Source organism: Nansenia antarctica, assembly GCF_963989245.1.
Source record: "Nansenia antarctica genome assembly, chromosome: 10".
Lineage (NCBI taxonomy): Eukaryota > Metazoa > Chordata > Actinopteri > Argentiniformes > Microstomatidae > Nansenia > Nansenia antarctica.
The window spans coordinates 2763529-2782365 of NC_137680.1; the positions used below are offsets into that span (position 1 = coordinate 2763529).

Below are 18837 nucleotides of genomic sequence, written 5' to 3' on the forward strand. Positions count from 1 at the left end.
AAATTGGCCAAGAATCCCAGATTATGTGATCAAAGGTGAATGCAAAATGAATCCCATCCTGTGGTGAGAAAAACACTGGCGCCCTTGAGCAATGGGCAGGTTGCCTTGGTAAGACATGTAGGATGGTAGAGTAGTGGTGGTCTAGGGTCTTGAGTAAGGCACTTAGCCCTAAATTACTCCAGGGAGAATGTCCCTGTAACCTCGAATTGTAAATCGCTTTGGATTAAAAGCGTCTGGCTAAATGGTAAATTAGAATTAAATTGATGATGAACCACTAAATCTGTAATGGGTCACATCGTCTTTATACCAAAAGCGTCACGTACCTTTGCTTCATTTAAAAAAAATAATAATATTGGACAGGTATAGTGAAGACAGACAGGAAAGTAAGGAGAAGAAGGGAGAGAGGGCATGTCAGTGAGCCATGGGCCGGATTCGAACCCATGCCGACATGGGCATGTGTGCACTGTAGACCACTGGACCACCCCAGGCCACGTACCTGTGCTTCATGATGGTGTGTGCGGGCAGCGCCGGATCCAGCTGGTGGAACAGTAGCCTGCTGCAGATGTCCTTGTAGTCCTGGTTACGCCTCTCGTACTCCTCTATGTGGGCGGCCAGGTGAGAGTTCACCACGCAGATGTCTGAGTTGTGGAAGTGGAAGCGGATGGCCACGGCGCCTTTGTTTCCCTGGAAGGGGGGGGGGGGGGGGGTTTCACAAGGGATGACATTTTACATTTTACATACATTTTTGGCATTTAGCAGACGCCTTATTCCAAAGCAACTTACAATCAATACATTTGAATACTAAGCATGTGAATCATCAATCCACCAGTCGTAGCAGGAAGAGTAATCCAGCTCAGGCCTACACTGGAGAAACAGTACAAGGGGGGCAATAGAAGTTTTTAGGGACACAGTAGAGGGGAAAGCGGGTGTCTTTAGGAGACGTAGTGCTGAGGGGCAGAAAATGTCTCAGGAGGAGCAGTTAAGGTGTAACCTGAAGAGATGGGTCTTCAGTCTACGACGGAAGATGGGTAGTGACTGCAGTTCTGAGGTGAGGTGAACTGACATAAGCAAATATACTACAAGAACATTCTCGGAACAGTCTAGGGCTTAGCTTATCATCTTACAGAACGTGGGTGAACATAACAGTTTACTACCTAAATTTGATTCATGGGATAATGCATTTACACAGTGGTATCATCGTTTCTTTTACAAACTAATCTCAAGGTGCTGCCTGCTGCTGTTTATTGTGCAGTAGATATAATATCTTGTTATCCAAGTGAAAGACGGAGCTAAAGGCTCACTGTGGACACTAGCCGAGCGAGTCTTCTTTTTTAAACTACAAAGGCTTCTGGGTAGCTGATCACAGTCGTCTGAAGAGCCACAGATACGTACAACTCCTACTAGAGCCTTAATGAGTTAGGGGTAGTGGTGGTCTAGTGGATAGTGAGTTGGACCTGTGATCGGAAGGTTGTGAGTTCAAATCCCGCCTGAAACCACACCACTACTAGTGTGCCCTTGAGTAAGACACTTAGCCCTCAGTTACTCCAGGGGGAATGTCCCTGTAATTCGTAATTGTAAGTCCCTTTGGATTAAAAGCGTCTGCTAAATGGCAAAATTATAAATTATTTAGGGGTGGCTTACCATCCTTCCCATGATGCCTGTGCCCACGGTCTCGGCCTCCACCTCAGAGATGTGCTCTGCGTGCTCCTTCTTCACGTAGAACAGCAGCATGATCCCCACCAGACGCACCAGTTTGACCTGCAGCACAGGGACAGACACACAGGGGGTCACACACACACAATGCACAACACACCGGTCACACAAACAGCAATACACTGGTCATGCGCATCGATATACTGGTCACAGGGACACAGCAGCACACTGGAGGCACCTGAGAGGTCAAGATCGGAGTTGAGGTGGATTATACCCAAAGGATAATACATAGCAATGATCCCCAGCCCTTAAACTTTTCTACAGATTACACAATCTCTTTTATTTTATTTGATTAAAGACATTGTGACGTTAGAATTATAAGGTTCTATCTCCATTTTTGTCAAAATTTAGTTTTTTACATAATCTGATCCATTAGGTGTTTATTAATTAATGCCTGTGTGGTGTTATTTTTAAAATGTTGACATTTTTGAGTAATTAATAAAATACAAAGGTACCATCTCACAAAACATAATGGAATGTAAAAACTTTGACGCTCAATATCTCTGAACTGCCCTAAACGGAGATAGATTCTAAGCTCACGATATGTCGGGGCAAGCAGTTAAGAGGCAAAAAAATATGATAGAATTCAGTCAATACTACAGCAGTGAATTGGTTTCACAAGCAATCCTGTCAAGGATATCGACCGAAGTGGTGTGTTGAAACAACATTTATATATTCATGTAAAACATTTTCAAACAATTTCACAGACTCTTGGGAGTTATGTCAATTTGGAAGCAACTAGGTGTGCCAAATACACACAGAGACAGAGGACTGATGAATGACATGTGACCGTTGAAGAGGACAGGAACCAGATGAGAGAATGCAGCTTGGTTTTACTCAGCACATTTAAAAAAGGGGAAATTAAAAATAAAATAAAATAAATAAATAAACGTAATTCTTCCTTCTTCTTGCATTATGACTGCCAATGGCCCCTGGCTCGAGCAGAGATTACGTTTTCTTGCTATGATGATTCATTTACTTCAGTCAAATGTACTTAAATGTAGATGAGAATAAAAAAAGCGAAAGATCAGAGGTACACTGCATATAGTAGCAGTGAACATAAGCTATAACGAGAAAAAACACACGTATCAATAGTCAAAATAAGCAATGGCTATGAACTCCATAAGTAGATCTCTTGATTCATCTGCAGCCCAGAGTGACAATCTGGGATCGGAACAACAAAGTGGTCACCCCGCCACGTTCTTTGGTAAACAGCAGTGGGATGCGATTTTTCAAGGAAAGTGGGGGGGGGGACCGCTTTGTGTGTAACCCTCTCTCTGTCCTTCGTCGTAGGCGGTCGCATTTTTCGCTCTCTCTCTCTCTCTCTCTCTCTCTCTCTGTCTCTCTCTCTCTCTCTCATTTTTCACTCTCTCTCTCTCTCTCTCTCCACACCACCGTTGTCTTGTCTTGTGTCTGTAACCCCTCCCTCCCCTCCTGTTGTCTCGTGTGTGTCCCCCCCCCCCATCTCTGTAATCTTGTTTTCAATCATTGTTCTATTCTGTAATCTTGTTTTCAATCATTGTTTCTATTGTAAAGCGCTTTGAATTGCATTCATGTACGAAAGGTGCTATATAAATAAAGTTTCACTTCACTTCACTTCACTAACCATTCTCAAATTCAGAGGTCTGGACGCAAGGAAGGACTGAGTCCATGAGTTGATTCAATAATCGACGGCTAGGCCTATATCACAAAAGTAGAAATCCCCAGATGACCCACACAACACTGTGGTGGTATACTGTCCAGGGGGGGGAGGAGTGAACATAGAGGAGAGGGGAGGTTCTTACTAAGGCGTACTTGGCGTCTGGGTGCAGGCCCTCTGCCACGGCCTTCATCCACTCCGGCTCCTTGGGGGTGTCGTTGAAGAAGAAGGCCTCCTTGCTCAGGTCCAGCTCCTGGAAACTAGACAAGACAAGAGAAACAACACAATGCCTCTCTCTTAAACCAGGGTATTAACCCGCTACGCCACCTAAGCTTAACCCGCTACGCCACCTAAGCTTAACCCGCTACGCCACCTAAGCTTAACCCGCTACGCCACCTAAGCTTAACCCGCTACGCCACCTAAGCTTAACCCGCTACGCCACCTAAGCTTAACCCGCTACGCCACCTAAGCTTAACCCGCTACGCCACCTAAGCTTAACCCGCTACGCCACCTAAGCTTAACCCGCTACGCCACCTAAGCTTAACCCGCTACGCCACCTAAGCTTAACCCGCTACGCCACCTAAGCTTAACCCGCTACGCCACCTAAGCTTAACCCGCTACGCCACCTAAGCTTAACCCGCTACGCCACCTAAGCTTAACCCGCTACGCCACCTAAGCTTAACCCGCTACGCCACCTAAGCTTAACCCGCTACGCCACCTAAGCTTAACCCGCTACGCCACCTAAGCTTAACCCGCTACGCCACCTAAGCTTAACCCGCTACGCCACCTAAGCTTAACCCGCTACGCCACCTAAGCTTAACCCGCTACGCCACCTAAGCTTAACCCGCTACGCCACCTAAGCTTAACCCGCTACGCCACCTAAGCTTAACCCGCTACGCCACCTAAGCTTAACCCGCTACGCCACCTAAGCTTAACCCGCTACGCCACCTAAGCTTAACCCGCTACGCCACCTAAGCTTAACCCGCTACGCCACCTAAGCTTAACCCGCTACGCCACCTAAGCTTAACCCGCTACGCCACCTAAGCTTAACCCGCTACGCCACCTAAGCTTAACCCGCTACGCCACCTAAGCTTAACCCGCTACGCCACCTAAGCTTAACCCGCTACGCCACCTGAGCTTAACTTAACCCGCTACGCCACCTAAGCTTAACCCGCTACGCCACCTGAGCTTAACTTAACCCGCTACGCCACCTAAGCTTAACTTAACCCGCTACGCCACCTAAGCTTAACCCGCTACGCCACCTAAGCTTAACCCGCTACGCCACCTAAGCTTAACCCGCTACGCCACCTAAGCTTAACCCGCTACGCCACCTAAGCTTAACCCGCTACGCCACCTAAGCGCCCCTCGAATACATTTATTAATGCTGACATCAACATTCTAAATGCATTATCATTGGCACTGTGCCACACACACTCTGCAACCATGGTCAACAAATAGTATTAGATGCAAATAGTATGCAGGTCAAATCCGTTTTGAAATGTCTGGGGAATAGCATTTAAACTGTAAAACCATGATATATTTTGGTATAATAATAGTGCACCAAAAAACAAATATAAATCTCAAACTCACTCTAAAAACGCCTGTTTATATGCTTAAAATAATTATTTGAATTTCTCACTATGCCATTTTCAATACTCAACAATATATAGAGAGATATTTAGAGTAAGATTAACAGACTTCAAATACTGGTGCCCGTATCATGTTTGATTCGCTTCCATTTACACTAAACAAGTACCCAAAAACTACTAACGCAACAAAAGGCCAACCTAGCACCGGAGGAGGTTGGAATACAGTGAAGCCATCTCGCTGAAACAGGGTATATACAGGAATCTTGAGGTTAATTTGAAAGTGACAGTTGGATCTAAGTGACAGTTGACACTAGAACAGCCGTGTCTATGTTACCTACTCAGGGTATATACAGGAATCTTGAGGTTAATTTCAATACCTTTCTAAGACTTTTTAAAGACCTTGTCAATATTTTTCCAGACCTCACCTCCTGGAAACTAGACAAGACAAGAGCACGCAATGCCTCTCTCTTAAACTGACCGTCTCTCCTATAGTTGAAAATGTTTTGTTTACAGATTAGAGTTCTTCAATGCACTGTTGTCTGTCCTGTGTTGTCCTGTGTTTTGCATTTGTTTTTGTTCATGTATACATGTGAAAAAAGCATAAAGGCACTTACTGTAACGCCAAAGCAAATTCCTATATGTGTCAAGCATAATGGCAATAAACGTTATTTGAATCTGAATCTGAATTCATCATCCAACATCCCAAGGCACAAACTGAAATGAAGGCCCGGTAGTTTGGGCTGTTGCTGCTGTTGTGGGTAGCAATGTCCTCCCACTCAGAGTAGGATGACTATGACTTAATTCATCTTCATCTTCACTCATTCGAGGAGTGTGGCAATGGATTTGGCGGATAAGTGATTTTAAAACGCAGGGGTGTAGAGACTTACCCCACGCAGTACATGTCAGGAGGGCTGGAGGTGGAGCCCAGCCAGGGACGGAGGCTTTCCTTCGGCGTTTGGCCGTTGACATTATACGTGCCTAGCAAAAAACTGGAGAGAGAGAGAGAGAGAATAAAGATAGAGCAGCAAGTGTGGAGGAGGAGGCAGACAATCAGGGATTCAGTTGAAGTGGGTGCAAATACTAACACTGCCTAATATGGGCGTATCCTGCGTACTAGGAGGGTGTTTGACAGAGACAAGGTCTCTATGACTTTTGCGAACCCCCTCTGTAGTTGAATTGGACAGCGAGACATAAATACTGCAGTAGTGTTGAAGATATGGAAAATATAAACAAATATGGTCTGGTCTCTCTAAATGGGTATCACATATGTGTATGTGACCACCAGCAGAGGGCACTGTAGGAGCATATAAAGCACCTGTTACCATTATGTTCAGTGGGTTGACAATGTTTTCACCTATAAAAACCTCTGTCTCTTATGACCTGTGACAGAAATACATTCACTTAGGTTGGCATTGTAGTAATTCAATAGTCATTCTCCTTTCAACAAGGAAATTAACTACTACCATGTCAGTTACACTTGTAAGAACCACATTATGTTCACACCTCGAGATCGACATTCTCTCCGCTGCAGAAAGTGTCGATACTGTAACTAAGACATCTAGAAAGTGGCTGACATGGTAGTCATTCGATACAAATAAAGGACTGAACTGAAAGCTCCATTGTAAAGCAGCACACAGTACAACACAATCTGCGCAGACTTTGGACAGGGACAAGTTGAGAGAGGGGGTGGTGTTACCTGAAGTTCTCCGTGTAGGTGTATAGCTCCTCTTTCTTCGCGAGCTCAAACTTGATGTAGCTGTCGCGCAGGCCGAACTGTGGCATGGCCAGCATCTGGGCTTTGTTGGACAGGGTGTGACTGGAAGCTCGCACCAGGTCATCCCTGTCCCCACGTGTCACTTTCCCCTGGCTGGAGGCCACAGGAGGGGAAGGAGGACAGGGGCGTCAGACACCAAAATAGAAAAGTTCTAAACAGTTCACTATTAGTATCTACAACCAAGGCCTTCTAGCTTCTATCTCGGTTGGCACGGAAAGGACTAGCCAGGGTTCCCACACCTTCTGAAACATCACATTCAAGCACCTTTCAAGGACTTTCAAGACTCAATTCCCTCAAATTCAAGGACCCAACACGGCATAGTTTGAGACAGATTCAGATGAGAATTTATATAATAGGAACTATCCGCTTGCAGACAACAATTAAAAAGAGAGGCTTGAATGTGTAGAACACTAGATGGTCTCTTGCCTTCTCTACCACAGCACAGCAAAACAATATATTGTGAAATATGTGTAAAGTTACTGTGTTATGTATAGCAATAAAGAGACTTATCTACTATAATTACGTTAAAAAATATTACATATATTATTTATTTTTTAAAGAGAGAGAGAGAGGGGAATTCAAGCACTTTCAATGACCCATGTCTATTTTCAAAAACTTTTAAGGCCTTGATTTTTTCCCCTCAAATTCACAAACTTTCAAGGATTTCAAGGACCCGTGGGAACCCTGACTAGAACTGCATCGACTGTATCAGAGTGTTTGCATCAAGTTCATTTGTGACAGCAGCTGGTGTCCTCTACAGGTAGTTAGTACGGTAGATTATTTGTCTAAATTGTGTTAAAATATGTGTGTGTCAATATGGTGTATGAGTGTTCTTATGATTGTGTTAAAATATGTGTGCGTGGTGGGGGGGATGCCGGTAACCTAAAACCCTCATAGCCCCCCAGGAGGTAAGACATGTTCATGATGCTGCCGGCCAGCTAAAGTAAAGTTGGAAGGTTTGGGAATACTTGGTGGGAGATTGACTGGCACCATTTGTGTGTCAGGAGTGAATGGTTTGTGTAAGATGCCCCCCCCCCACCTTTGCAGCAAGTACTGGGAAGATCATGGGAGGTCTGGGAGCTTGGGGCAACAGAGGTAATCAGTGTTTATGATGGCCAGCTAAGTAAACAGTTATAACGCCTTGGAATGGGAAGAGGGTTAACCAGAGGTCAAAAAGGTTTTGAGAGGGTACAGGAACAGCTAGGAAGGGGGGGGCTATGCAAATGACCATTTTATTTAGGGGTTTGTAGGAAAACCCCTTGTATTTTTCTGAATAAAAGTCTGAACGGTTCGTTGTTTGGTGACCTGTTCCCAGTTTCACCAGCTGCTGTCACGTTTGCTCATTTCTTTAGTTACAGATCAGTCAGTCGGCCGACATTTCCTTTTCAGCTTGATCTGTGCTGGGAGCATTTTGTCCTTCATTCACAATGTTTATGGAACATATGACTACTAGATCAATGTTATGAAAGACACACACATATCTTCTTCCTTCATATCTTTTATGGAAGAGAATCCATTACACTATTTGAGACTTCCCTCATTGCACACACATTTTTGTTTATTGGCATATGAAACTTTTTGTTTTATTTTAGTTTTTGTCTCTTTGCTGTTGTTTATTGTCTTGTTAGTTTGCTGTTGTGTTTTGTCTTTTAATTACTTTATTTTTCTTACTTTCTACTTTATGGAGTTATTTTTTCCCCCTTAATATCTGTCCTTGTTGTGACGTCTAGATGTTTGTTGTTTGAACATTTACCAAAATAAATAAACAAAATAAATAAACACACACAGCCATGTTTCTACTAGTCAGAGAAGCCTGATTGGCCAAGTGGTCTAACTCTCTCCAGCTATGCAGAGCGAGGCTCCATTTCAATGTAACCAATAGGGTATATATGGGGTTTATGGAGGCGGGGGGAGAAATCCAATATGGCTGGCTAGCCCCTTTTACCCTTCAGGCACCATCTTATCTAGCACACTCCGTCTGAGAGGGTCTCCAGTAAGGTTAGGGGCCCTTCAAGTGGAGGCAGAGATTGGATGAAGGGCTCATTGTATGGAATCCATGGAATGGAATGAGGTATGGTATCAAATGTGTTCCATTGATTACATTCTATTGTGATGCAAGGAATGGAATGAGGAATGGTGTGAAATGTATTCCGTTTATTACAATGAGCCCTGTCCTCTGATTTCTACCTCCACCAGCCTACCCTTGCCCTCTTTTCTCCCTGCCTCCTTAGTACTCACGTCTCTGGACTCAAGTCCCCTTTGAGCTGCTTCACTCCACTGGTGGCCCTCTTGTCCTCCTCGACGGGTCCTTTGCTGTCAGCGGTCAATGACTTCCCTGTTTGGAGGAAGAGAGGGAGAGAAAAAGAGAAGTCAGAGAGCTCATTCTAATGAGGTAGACAGAGCCACGACGTGCCGACTGCCCGACACCAATCGGACGGCTCTAGCTATGCAGATGCTTCGCCTGTGTGAAGAATCAAATGGAGCTCGTGCCCAACAAGATTAGGCCCACACAAGTCATAGCGATATCGATTAGGGTCGGTTTTTCATGGAAAATAGAATGGGGCTGTGAGCGAACAGGAACAACTGTGTGTGTGTGTGTGAGAGAGAGGGAAAGGGAGAGGGAGAGAGAGAAAGAGAGGGGGCTAGCTGAAGAAAGAGAGAGGGAGAGAGAGAGAGAGAGGGGGTAGCTGCCTGGAGAGAGAAAGAGAGAGAGAGGGGAAGAGGGAGAGGGACAGCAAGAGAGACAGAGAGAGAGAGAGAGAGAGAGAGAGAGAGAGAGAGAGAGAGAGAGAGAGAGGGGGGAAGAGGGAGAGGGACAGCAAGAGAGAGAGAGAGAGAGAGAGAGAGAGAGAGAGAGAGAGAGAGAGAGAGAGAGAGAGAGAGAGAGAGAGAGAGAGAGAATGGGGCTGTCTAGTCTACAAAGCATGGGTTTACATTGACAATCAATGGTTGGGAGTCACAGGCTGAGACAACATGGCCAATGTCTCCTCCTGTTTGGCAGAAGAAACTGTCAGCCCCCCCCCCCCCCCTATGAAGAGAAAGGGCACGTGTATTAAAGAGGAAATTGGTTTGGAAGAAGTATCGTTATGTTGCTGAAACCAGTAAGTCCGGTGTAAAACTGTCAGCTGTAACTGATCTTGAGGTCGTTGTTTTATGTCTTTTCTTTTTTTCTGTGGGGTTTCCACAGCTGCACAGAGAAATGGGGGAATCAACAGAACAGAACAGAACAGAACAGAACAGAACAGAACAGAACTGAACCTGCAAGAGGGGCTGTTTGTTTGAGAGATGTTAATTGTCCATTATGACACCGCATCCTAACTTTAGCCTGTGGCTAGCATCAAAGTGAAAAAACAGCATCTCTCAAACTATAATCCTTTTGTGTGTCCTAATCATAGGCATCCGTCAACTATGTGTGTCTCTAGGCTGTCGAGGAGCACATCAACGGATGCTCTGTCTCTATCACAGAGGTGTGTGTGCAGCGTAGTTCCATCCGCTGTCATCGTATTGTCTTGCTGTGCCATCTGACAGATCATATCAGGACAACCTCTGTAGCTCACAGCAACGTAGACGCATGCAAAACACAGTAGCCTATACATTGCCTTTTGTTGTGTTAGACTCAATTTATAACGGATTCAATTGAAAGAATTTGCCGCCATGTTAAATTGAGTCTATGACACAACAAAATGTGAAAAAGTGAAAGGGTCTGAATACTTTCCCGAAGGCACTGCGTTAGGATGCAGAGTTAGCGCAAGGGCAGGGATGATAGGTGAGAGAGGGAATAGAGCAGTTGCTTCTCTAGAATAATAAGGTTGTATACATTTCAGGAAACAATACTGTTATAGAACAGAAACACAACTATTGTCTGCACAATGTGGAAATGTGTCTGTAGAGATGACTTAGCTCAGCCTGTGTCAGGAGAAATATAGCTTAGCCTAGTTGAGGCATTGCAATGTAGGCTAGGCCTACCTAGCCTAATCATGAAGAGTATTTAACATCAGGTTGCAGTACCTACCTTACCGTCTCAGGTAGCCTATATGGTTGTAGCCTATATCTTCCAGTCAAAAGACATTGCAAAACAATACCAGAGGAAGTCAACATACTGTTGTGCAATGACACATGATGAAATGTATGTAGGCCTAGTAGGCCCAATCCAACAGCACACATTAGCCTAAAACAGGCCTCACCTAGCAAAACATACTAAGATAAATCTAAAACATACTAAGATAAAGATGGAATCACTTGTTTTTTGAAACCACCATCCAAGGGAGAGAGAGGACTCCTGTATACCCAGAAGAAAGCACAGTGTTCTGGGTAAACAGAAACACCACAGGGCATATTCCCACTGGGTCAAGCAGGGGCCCTGGAAGCACAGGAAATGGGAACAAGGACTGCGCCCTGCGAGGGGGAAACTCCCAGCGAGCCATGAGAGGCCAATGGTAGGAGGAGGAGGAGGCCTGGGCTGTAGTGTAGCATGCACAAGTGATCTCGAGGAAAACTGAATAGTTCTGTGACATAATGCACTGCTGATACCCTGTCACAAGGTCAAATGGACCTTCATAAATCCCCACATACTTGTGCTCCAAGCTATAAGCCAAGAAAAGAGAGTTGAAAAACTCTGCACTGCACTTTATATATACAGTATATAGCACTATCCAAAAGCACTGTTGTCTGTCCTGTGTTGTCCTGTTTTTTGCATTTGTTTTGTTCATGTATACATGTGAAAAAAGCATAAACGCACCTACTGTTACGCCAAAGCAAATTCCTATATGTGTATGCATAATGGCAATAAACGTTATCTGAATCTGAATCTGAAGATGTTATCAAAAGTTCTACTAAACAAAGTAAGACTAAACCTTACTCGTTTGGATCTATTTCCAAAGAAAGATGAAGTGTTTCAGCAAACCATCTGTCCACAAAAAGGAGAATACAAGCTAGCCTATACATTGTCTCATTACCAGTAGGCAAGATCACCGCATGTTTTACATTCCTGTGTGGCCCTTACGCATACTATCCACTTACGGGGCAAAGTTGACTGGTACTGATACTTACATCCACATGCCAACACCCTCCCAACAGTTAAACAGGCCCTCAAAACCCACCTCTTCAAGCTCGCCTTCACCAGTTAACCCTCTCCCCCTCCCCTTCCCATGTGTCCCCAGCACTACCTTAACTAGGCCCCTATACTTTCTTTTATTTATCTTTTGTTTCTTTTTATTATTACTACTCGATCTTCTCAGTTTGTAAAGCATCTTTGAGTGTCTAGAAAAGCGCTATATAAGTCTAATGTATTATTATTATTAAAGTTACAGCGCACGATCGAATTCTGTAAGGAATTTAATAAAGCGGCTAATCAATCACTGCGGCGCATTAGGCTATAACCTTTAGTCAGAAGACAGATCAGACTAATGATTGGGCCAACAGAACCTTGCCTCATAGTCCTGCATTATAATTCTGTCTGGTCAGCGTCTGGCTTCCAGCTGTCCTATGAGGTCCTGCAGTCTACAAATAAAGAACCACAAGAGCCATCATGCCTGTTTTAAATACAGTATTTATCTCAAAAGATAAGACAACGTATGAGTCAGAACCACTTTACTATAAGCCTAGCCTGCGTGCTCATCACAAAGTTCAGCATTGCATAACCACCGGGTACTAGCTACACTCACTGTATCTGATACAGTTCAGTTTGATACAGTTTCATTGTATAGGCAACTGTACAAGGACAATAAAGTCTATTCTATTCTATTCTTCTATACAATACTGGACGGTCACAGACAAGTTAGTTAGCTACATGTCTTAACTTACAAATGGACAAGTGCCAATGCATAGTAATGGCCTTACTGATTAGCTTACTGATTTCTAAATACGAGTTGTCTGTCACATACATCTGAAAACCCATCTGCCTAATAGGCTATATCACATCAGAACGTGTGTAAAGCATTTTAGAATGCACTTAGAATGTTAGAGCATTAGAATGTTAGAACATTAGAACGTTAGAACATTAGAACGTTAGAACATTAGAACATTAGAAAGTTAGAACATTAGAGTGTTAGAACATTAGAACGTTAGAACATTAGAATGTTAAAACATTAGAATGTTAGACCATTAGAATGTTAGAACATTAGAATGTTAGAACATTAGAATGTTAGAACGTTAGAACATTAGAATGTTAGAACATTAGAACGTTAGAACATTAGAATGTTAGAACATTAGAACGTTAGAACATTAGAACGTTAGAACATTAGAATGTTAGAACATTAGAACGTTAGAACATTAGAATGTTTTGCACTTGACCAATGCAGTGAGATTAACGTGTTTACCACTGTGTGTTCAATGCACAGTACTGCCGTCTGTCTACAGTTGGCAGCCAGTTTAGCAATAATTATGCTTAGTTAAGTTAGAGACAACTATAATAGTTATAGAGGCTCATCAGCTTCAAGAAGTGAAGTGAACATATCAATCAGAAGACCTATCTGCGGCTAAGACAGACAGCTAACTCAGCTAACGTTATCTAGCTCACGTTGAGACATGAAGGAGCCAGAGGCGTTTTGTCAAACCAAAACAAACATTGGACTCAGACTTTCACATCAGTATCCCTTAGCTTAGCTTACACACCAGATCAATCAGTGCACACAGGGCAAAGCTAGCAGGCTAGCCAGAAGATCAACAACAAAGCATGCCTCTGTTAAACGCTTAGCTAAGAAAGAAAGTTGAAGTTTCAGACAGACCTCACTAAGCTGAGCGATGTACCAGTCCGATTGATCTCAAGGACAAACAACAAACAAATATAATGAATTATTTCCCCCCTACCAGAAGTCTCTCTGATCACTCTAGACATCTCCCTGCGCTGCTCCAACGCATTCTGTGCAATGCTGTGCTCAACGTCCAAGGACCTGTTCACGTTCGTAAATTCCTCTCTGAGATAACTGGGTTCAACGTCACAGAGCGACCGAGACATGTGATTGGACGAGAGGCACTACCCGAGTGCTGATCAGATTTCCGGAGCGTGTTTACGAACGCCCGACGCACCCCCAAGCAAGCGCAGTGACAAACGGGCTGCCACAGACAGACTAAAGCAATCAACCACGCAAACATAGATAACCCAGTGGTATGTTATGATAACACTCTGATATAATAACCAATTAATTACACAATATGTTAGATGTTATGTTATTCTATTTGAGTCCTACTGTCCTGTACAGAGGACATCCTGGGCTTTCTAGTGATGCCACACTTGTGGGTGTGTGTGTGTGTGTGTGTGTGTGTGTGTGTGTGTGTGTGTGTGTGTGTGTGTGTGTGTGTGTGTGTGTGTGTGTGTGTGTGTGTGTGTGTGTGTGTGTGTGTGTGTGTGTGTGGGGGGGGGGGGGGTTAACAGAGCACATGGACTTTTTTTTTCAAAATGTCTTGTAATCCCATTTTCCATATTTTATGGCAACAAGGGAGGTAAGTGATCATTCTTTTAGCAGATATTCTATTTCTTCTGCTAATAAATCAAGTTGTTCCTTCAATATGAGAGTCTTAACTTCAATTTAGCAAGATTTCAGAAATATAATACTGTCATTTTAACTGTTTCAACAAAACATAACATCACTTTTATTCAATGTCCTGACCTCTGTATGGGACAACAGGACTTACTACCTTCTGTTTTAACCAATTTCCAGTCCCACAATGTTCATGAAAATGTTCATGAAATTAAAAGAATTTGAACAGAAATCCACATTAATGAATGCAATCATTACATTACATCATTACATTCTGTGACCAAGACCCGACGTCCACTACAAGGGACATGATAAATAAAAAATTTAAAAAAAGGTTCAAAAATGTTGCTGAATGTCAAAACCTTTTTTTCTTAGGAGGCTATGGCTGTATAAGGAAATGGTCATAGCATTCATGATAAGGTAGTATAGGTGTAATGGTTTGGGCACTTGGGCATTGTCATGGGGTGCAGACAGAGGCACATTTGCCCTCCCAAATTTCGTTGTTTGGTACCTGTACTATAGCAATGACAATAAAGACCATTCATTCATTCATTCATTCATTCATTCACTTCTACAGTGAGATACCAGCAGGCCTATAGTGACGACAGCAATGTTGTGAAATTGCATCCAGAAGGATTTTTTTGCCACTATCCCAATGTTTATTATGTCAAATTAAAAAGAGAGACATGTCACACACCCATTAGGAATAACAGGATCTCATGATGTCACTTTGGAGGCGGGGACACCTGAGTCATGGCTAGATGAAGCATGTTCCACCATTGAGAGAGACATGAAGAGGGCTTACCTGTTTTCTTATCTGACCTAATCTTGGTGAGTGTCGCTCCTGAGGGAGCGAAGGTCTGTTTGACTGCTCCTTGGCCTCTGGGGGTTTTACGACGGTACTTGTTGAGCCACTCAAACTTCCTCGTTTCGGCAGGAGATTTGCAAACTTCAAAAAAAAATAACAAGAGGAATAGACAAACATGTAAATGATGTGTGCGCAAGCACTCAAACCTACAGGCAGGTGACTGACAACATCGATGCACTTTCTCGTTAGCTTTTGTGTTGCTGCTTGTTTGCTTATTTCATCAAAAATGGAGAAACTTTTTTCATGAAAACACATACACCTGCACATGCATGCACACACACACACACACACACACACATACACACACACACACACACACAGACACACACACACACACACACACACACACACACACACACAGACACACACACACACACACACACACACACACACACACTTACTTCCCTCTGGTGCATACATTTGCACCACACTGAGCTATGTTTTGATGTGAAACCACATCAAAATACATGCCTCTATATATTCCTTTCAAGGAGACCACACATCTATGACAACAGGATATCAGTTTAGCCTCAGCTTACCTTGAAAGTTTCTCACATTCTTCCTGGTAACAACAACATCCTCTAGGTTACCAACACTTTCCATCACTGTTCTCCCTGACAGTACAAAGTCAGTGTGGCCCGTCTTCCAGAACCAAACAACTGTGACTATCAGCAGCAGTACACCTCCATCTTAAAGCTCAGATCTCCTTTGTGTAAAGTAGTGAGGCAATGTCAGAAATGGCACATCCATAACAGAATAGACTCAGTGCTTCCAGTGGCTCACCCAGCAGATGAATAGGCAAAGTAAGAAGTTTACAAAATAAATCATTTAAAAATAATTAAATAGGAGGAAAGTAGTAAATCAACCCCCTTCACCCTACTAACCAGAGTTGAGGACATTGTTACAAATGCTTAGCAAGAGAAAGTTACTGACATCAAGAGCACACAACACAAGACTCCGCCCTTCCTCCCCAATCTCATTTCCTTCTCTCTCTCTCTCTCTCTCTCTCTCTCTCTCTCTCTCTCTCTCTCTCTCTCTGTCTCTCTCTCTCTCTCTCTCTCTCTCTCTCTCTCTCTCTCTCTCTCTCTCTCTGACCCCTCTCTTTTACATTCCTAGTCAAGTGTGCGTCACATTTGGCTGTTGACTGATAGATGAAGTTGGAATTGGTTTTCCTCTGTGTGTCATTTGTGGTTATTACAACAGATGTTCCTTCACAAAGCTTAAGTATGCTTTTTAAATTTATTTATTGTAAGCTGAAAACGAAAAATACTGGGGATACTCAGTAGTCATTTTGTTGAAAACTCTGATGATAAAAGAGCTGGGTATAATGTCAGTAGAAATGCACATACAGTACATACTGTGGGAGCTTTCTTATCACATGTTAGGCAAATCAACAAATCAACAAAACAGCACCTGACTTGCCGAGCAGGTTACCTACTGAGATACTGTCTACAGTGTCTGTGTCTACAATAATCAAACTCATCTCCTTTTCAAATAGATTATGAAATAAAATCAACTTTCTGGAAATTCAAGTGGCTCAATAAAAGTATAGAAAACTGTATCAGACATGTGTTATCTTGAGTTGTGTACAAAAAAAACACCTGTCGTTTAAAGATCCACTGGTATTGATACAGCTCTTCTCATACATTGACTTATGGTTGAACTGATAAAGCGATGTGTCCAATCACATTGATCTTCAATCACCAACAGAATCTCCATGGATAACTGGATGAGCAGGTAAAACTGCATGTGTGATGGAGTGATGATGGGGACATCACGGCCTCCTCACCCTGCTTCCCTCAGGGAGAAGGCTGGGCTGCCTAAAGCTGTAAAGGCCACAGGCTCAGTTTTTTCCTCTCAGCCGCCAGGCTGCTAAATGACTCTGGCTTCCCCCTCCCCCCCGCCCCCAAGTCTGCCCAGGACTGAATATGCACTGGACCCATTGAAAAACTCTGCACTGCACTTTATATATATATATAGCACTATCCAGTGCACTGTTGTCTGTCCTGTGTTGTCCTGTTTTTGCATTTGTTCTTGTTCATGTATACATGTGAAAAAAGCATAAACGCACCTACTGTAATGCCAAAACAAATTCCTATATGTGTATGCATAATGGCAATAAACGTTATCTGAATCTGAATCTGACATCAGAGGTACAGAGAGCAGCCTTACCACTCCAGGCCCTGTTGACCTCGCTGAGGAAGAGGCGTGAGTGAGAGCCAAAGGGAAGCCTCAGATCCAGCTCCTCCTCCTGGAAGGTCACCCTCACTCTGGTGTCAGCGCCTGGGACAGAACAGCAGTGCACTAGTAAGTACAAGTGTGCCTCAATGATACAAAAAAAAAAAGCTAGACGTGAGCTTAGAATGATAAGGTTCTATCTCCGTTTAGGGTAGTTCAGAGATATTGAGCGTCAACGTTTTTACATTCCATTATGTTTTGTGAGATGGAACCTTTGTATTTTATGAATTACTAACTCAAAAATTTCAACATTTAAAAAATAACACCACATAGGCATTAATAAACACCTAATGGATCAGATTATGTAAAAAAAAAACTCAATTTTGACCAAAAATGGAGATAGAACCTTATAATTCTAACGTCACAAAGAAGTACAAGTGTGCCTCAATGATACAAAAACAAAAAAGCTAGAGTAAAACTGGCAAAGAAAACAAAATAAAACTCACCAACAACAGCAAGTTCATCTGCCGAGGACACTAAGGGAATAGCAATTTAAGCCATCAATTAGCATAGTGTATGTTAATGTTAATAATAATAATTATAACTTTAATTGATATAGCGCCTTTCAAAAACCCAAGGACGCTGATGTTGCAATGTATGACTGTAGTGACCTATCAACTATAGTATCAACCAAAATCACATTGCCTGTATCTATTTATCAGAGTAAATATGGAAACTAGTTTCTAAATGTGTGGTCTCTATTGGGTAATTCACATCAAATGTAAGTTAAGGAGGAAAGCCTTACCCTCCACGACAGAGAAGTCACAGGAGATGGGGAATATGTCGTCCAGTGTAACATCTTCACCAGTGATCGCCATTCTTCTATGGGTGAAGACAAAAAGCCTACAGGAGACACGGGTGGAACTTTAGTGTTCGTTTTAGTACTCTGATGTGCCAGAAACGAACTGTCCTAAATCAAGCAGGAGAAGGATAGAGATCTCTCTCTCTCTGTCCTCTCCCTCCCTTTCTTTCTCTCTCCTCTCCCTCCCTCCCTCCCTCTCTATCTCTCTCTCTCCTCTCCCTCTCTCTCTCCTTCTCTCCCTCCCTTCTCCCTCTCTCCCTCCCTGTAATAATAGAGCATTTTCCTTCCACAGTACTTATCTTACCTGATATCTAAAATAGCATAAAACAACTATAGAAAAGTATAGGCCTTCATTTCTAGAACTATTTATGATACTAACTTATGTTATGTATGTAACATGTATGTTATGATTATTAAAATACTATATTACTGAAGTTAATAAACAAACTCACGCATGTTCCTTAGTGCACTCCACCAAACCCAATAGTCTGCTTTCAGAGACATTGTCCACAAGGACAAGACATTGAACGGCATGTTTAGTCTGATTAAGGAAATTACATACTTTTATACAGAGTGTATACTACTGGATTCAGAGTAGGCTACAGTAGATAGTTATCTTAACATGTTACATCTCCTCTGGGGAAAAAACTAAACAAAAAACCATATGCAATTGTAATTCATGATGGCCTAATCGAAAGTAATACGAAGGACTTTTACTACGTTTAAATTGTTGTTT

The 18837-nt window shown here is 42.9% G+C and overlaps 1 protein-coding gene across 4 annotated transcripts in view; it reads right to left on the reverse strand.

Moving 5' to 3' along the window:
- inpp5b (inositol polyphosphate-5-phosphatase B) overlaps window positions 1-18123 on the reverse strand; it is a 26679-nt gene extending 8556 nt beyond the window's left edge. The window contains exons 1-10 of one of the 4 annotated variants that reach the window (XR_013937697.1): window positions 18045-18117; window positions 17746-17775; window positions 17234-17344; window positions 14999-15142; window positions 8954-9050; window positions 6638-6808; window positions 5829-5930; window positions 3498-3612; window positions 1642-1758; window positions 497-684 (exon numbers count right to left, since the gene is read on the reverse strand). Coding sequence is in view for 3 of the 4 variants with exons in the window: in XM_080541256.1 (XP_080397382.1) it covers window positions 497-684; window positions 1642-1758; window positions 3498-3612; window positions 5829-5930; window positions 6638-6808; window positions 8954-9050; window positions 14999-15142; window positions 17234-17344; window positions 17746-17775; window positions 18045-18117 (1148 nt within the window). In the remaining variant the exon portion in view is untranslated. Of the gene's footprint in view, window positions 1-496; window positions 685-1641; window positions 1759-3497; window positions 3613-5828; window positions 5931-6637; window positions 6809-8953; window positions 9051-13440; window positions 13456-13522; window positions 13569-14998; window positions 15143-17233; window positions 17345-17745; window positions 17776-18044 lie in introns of those variants that run through there. The other 3 variants (XM_080541256.1, XM_080541254.1, XM_080541255.1) reach the window with 3 other exon arrangements.
- Between the last annotated feature and the right edge of the window lie 714 nt (window positions 18124-18837).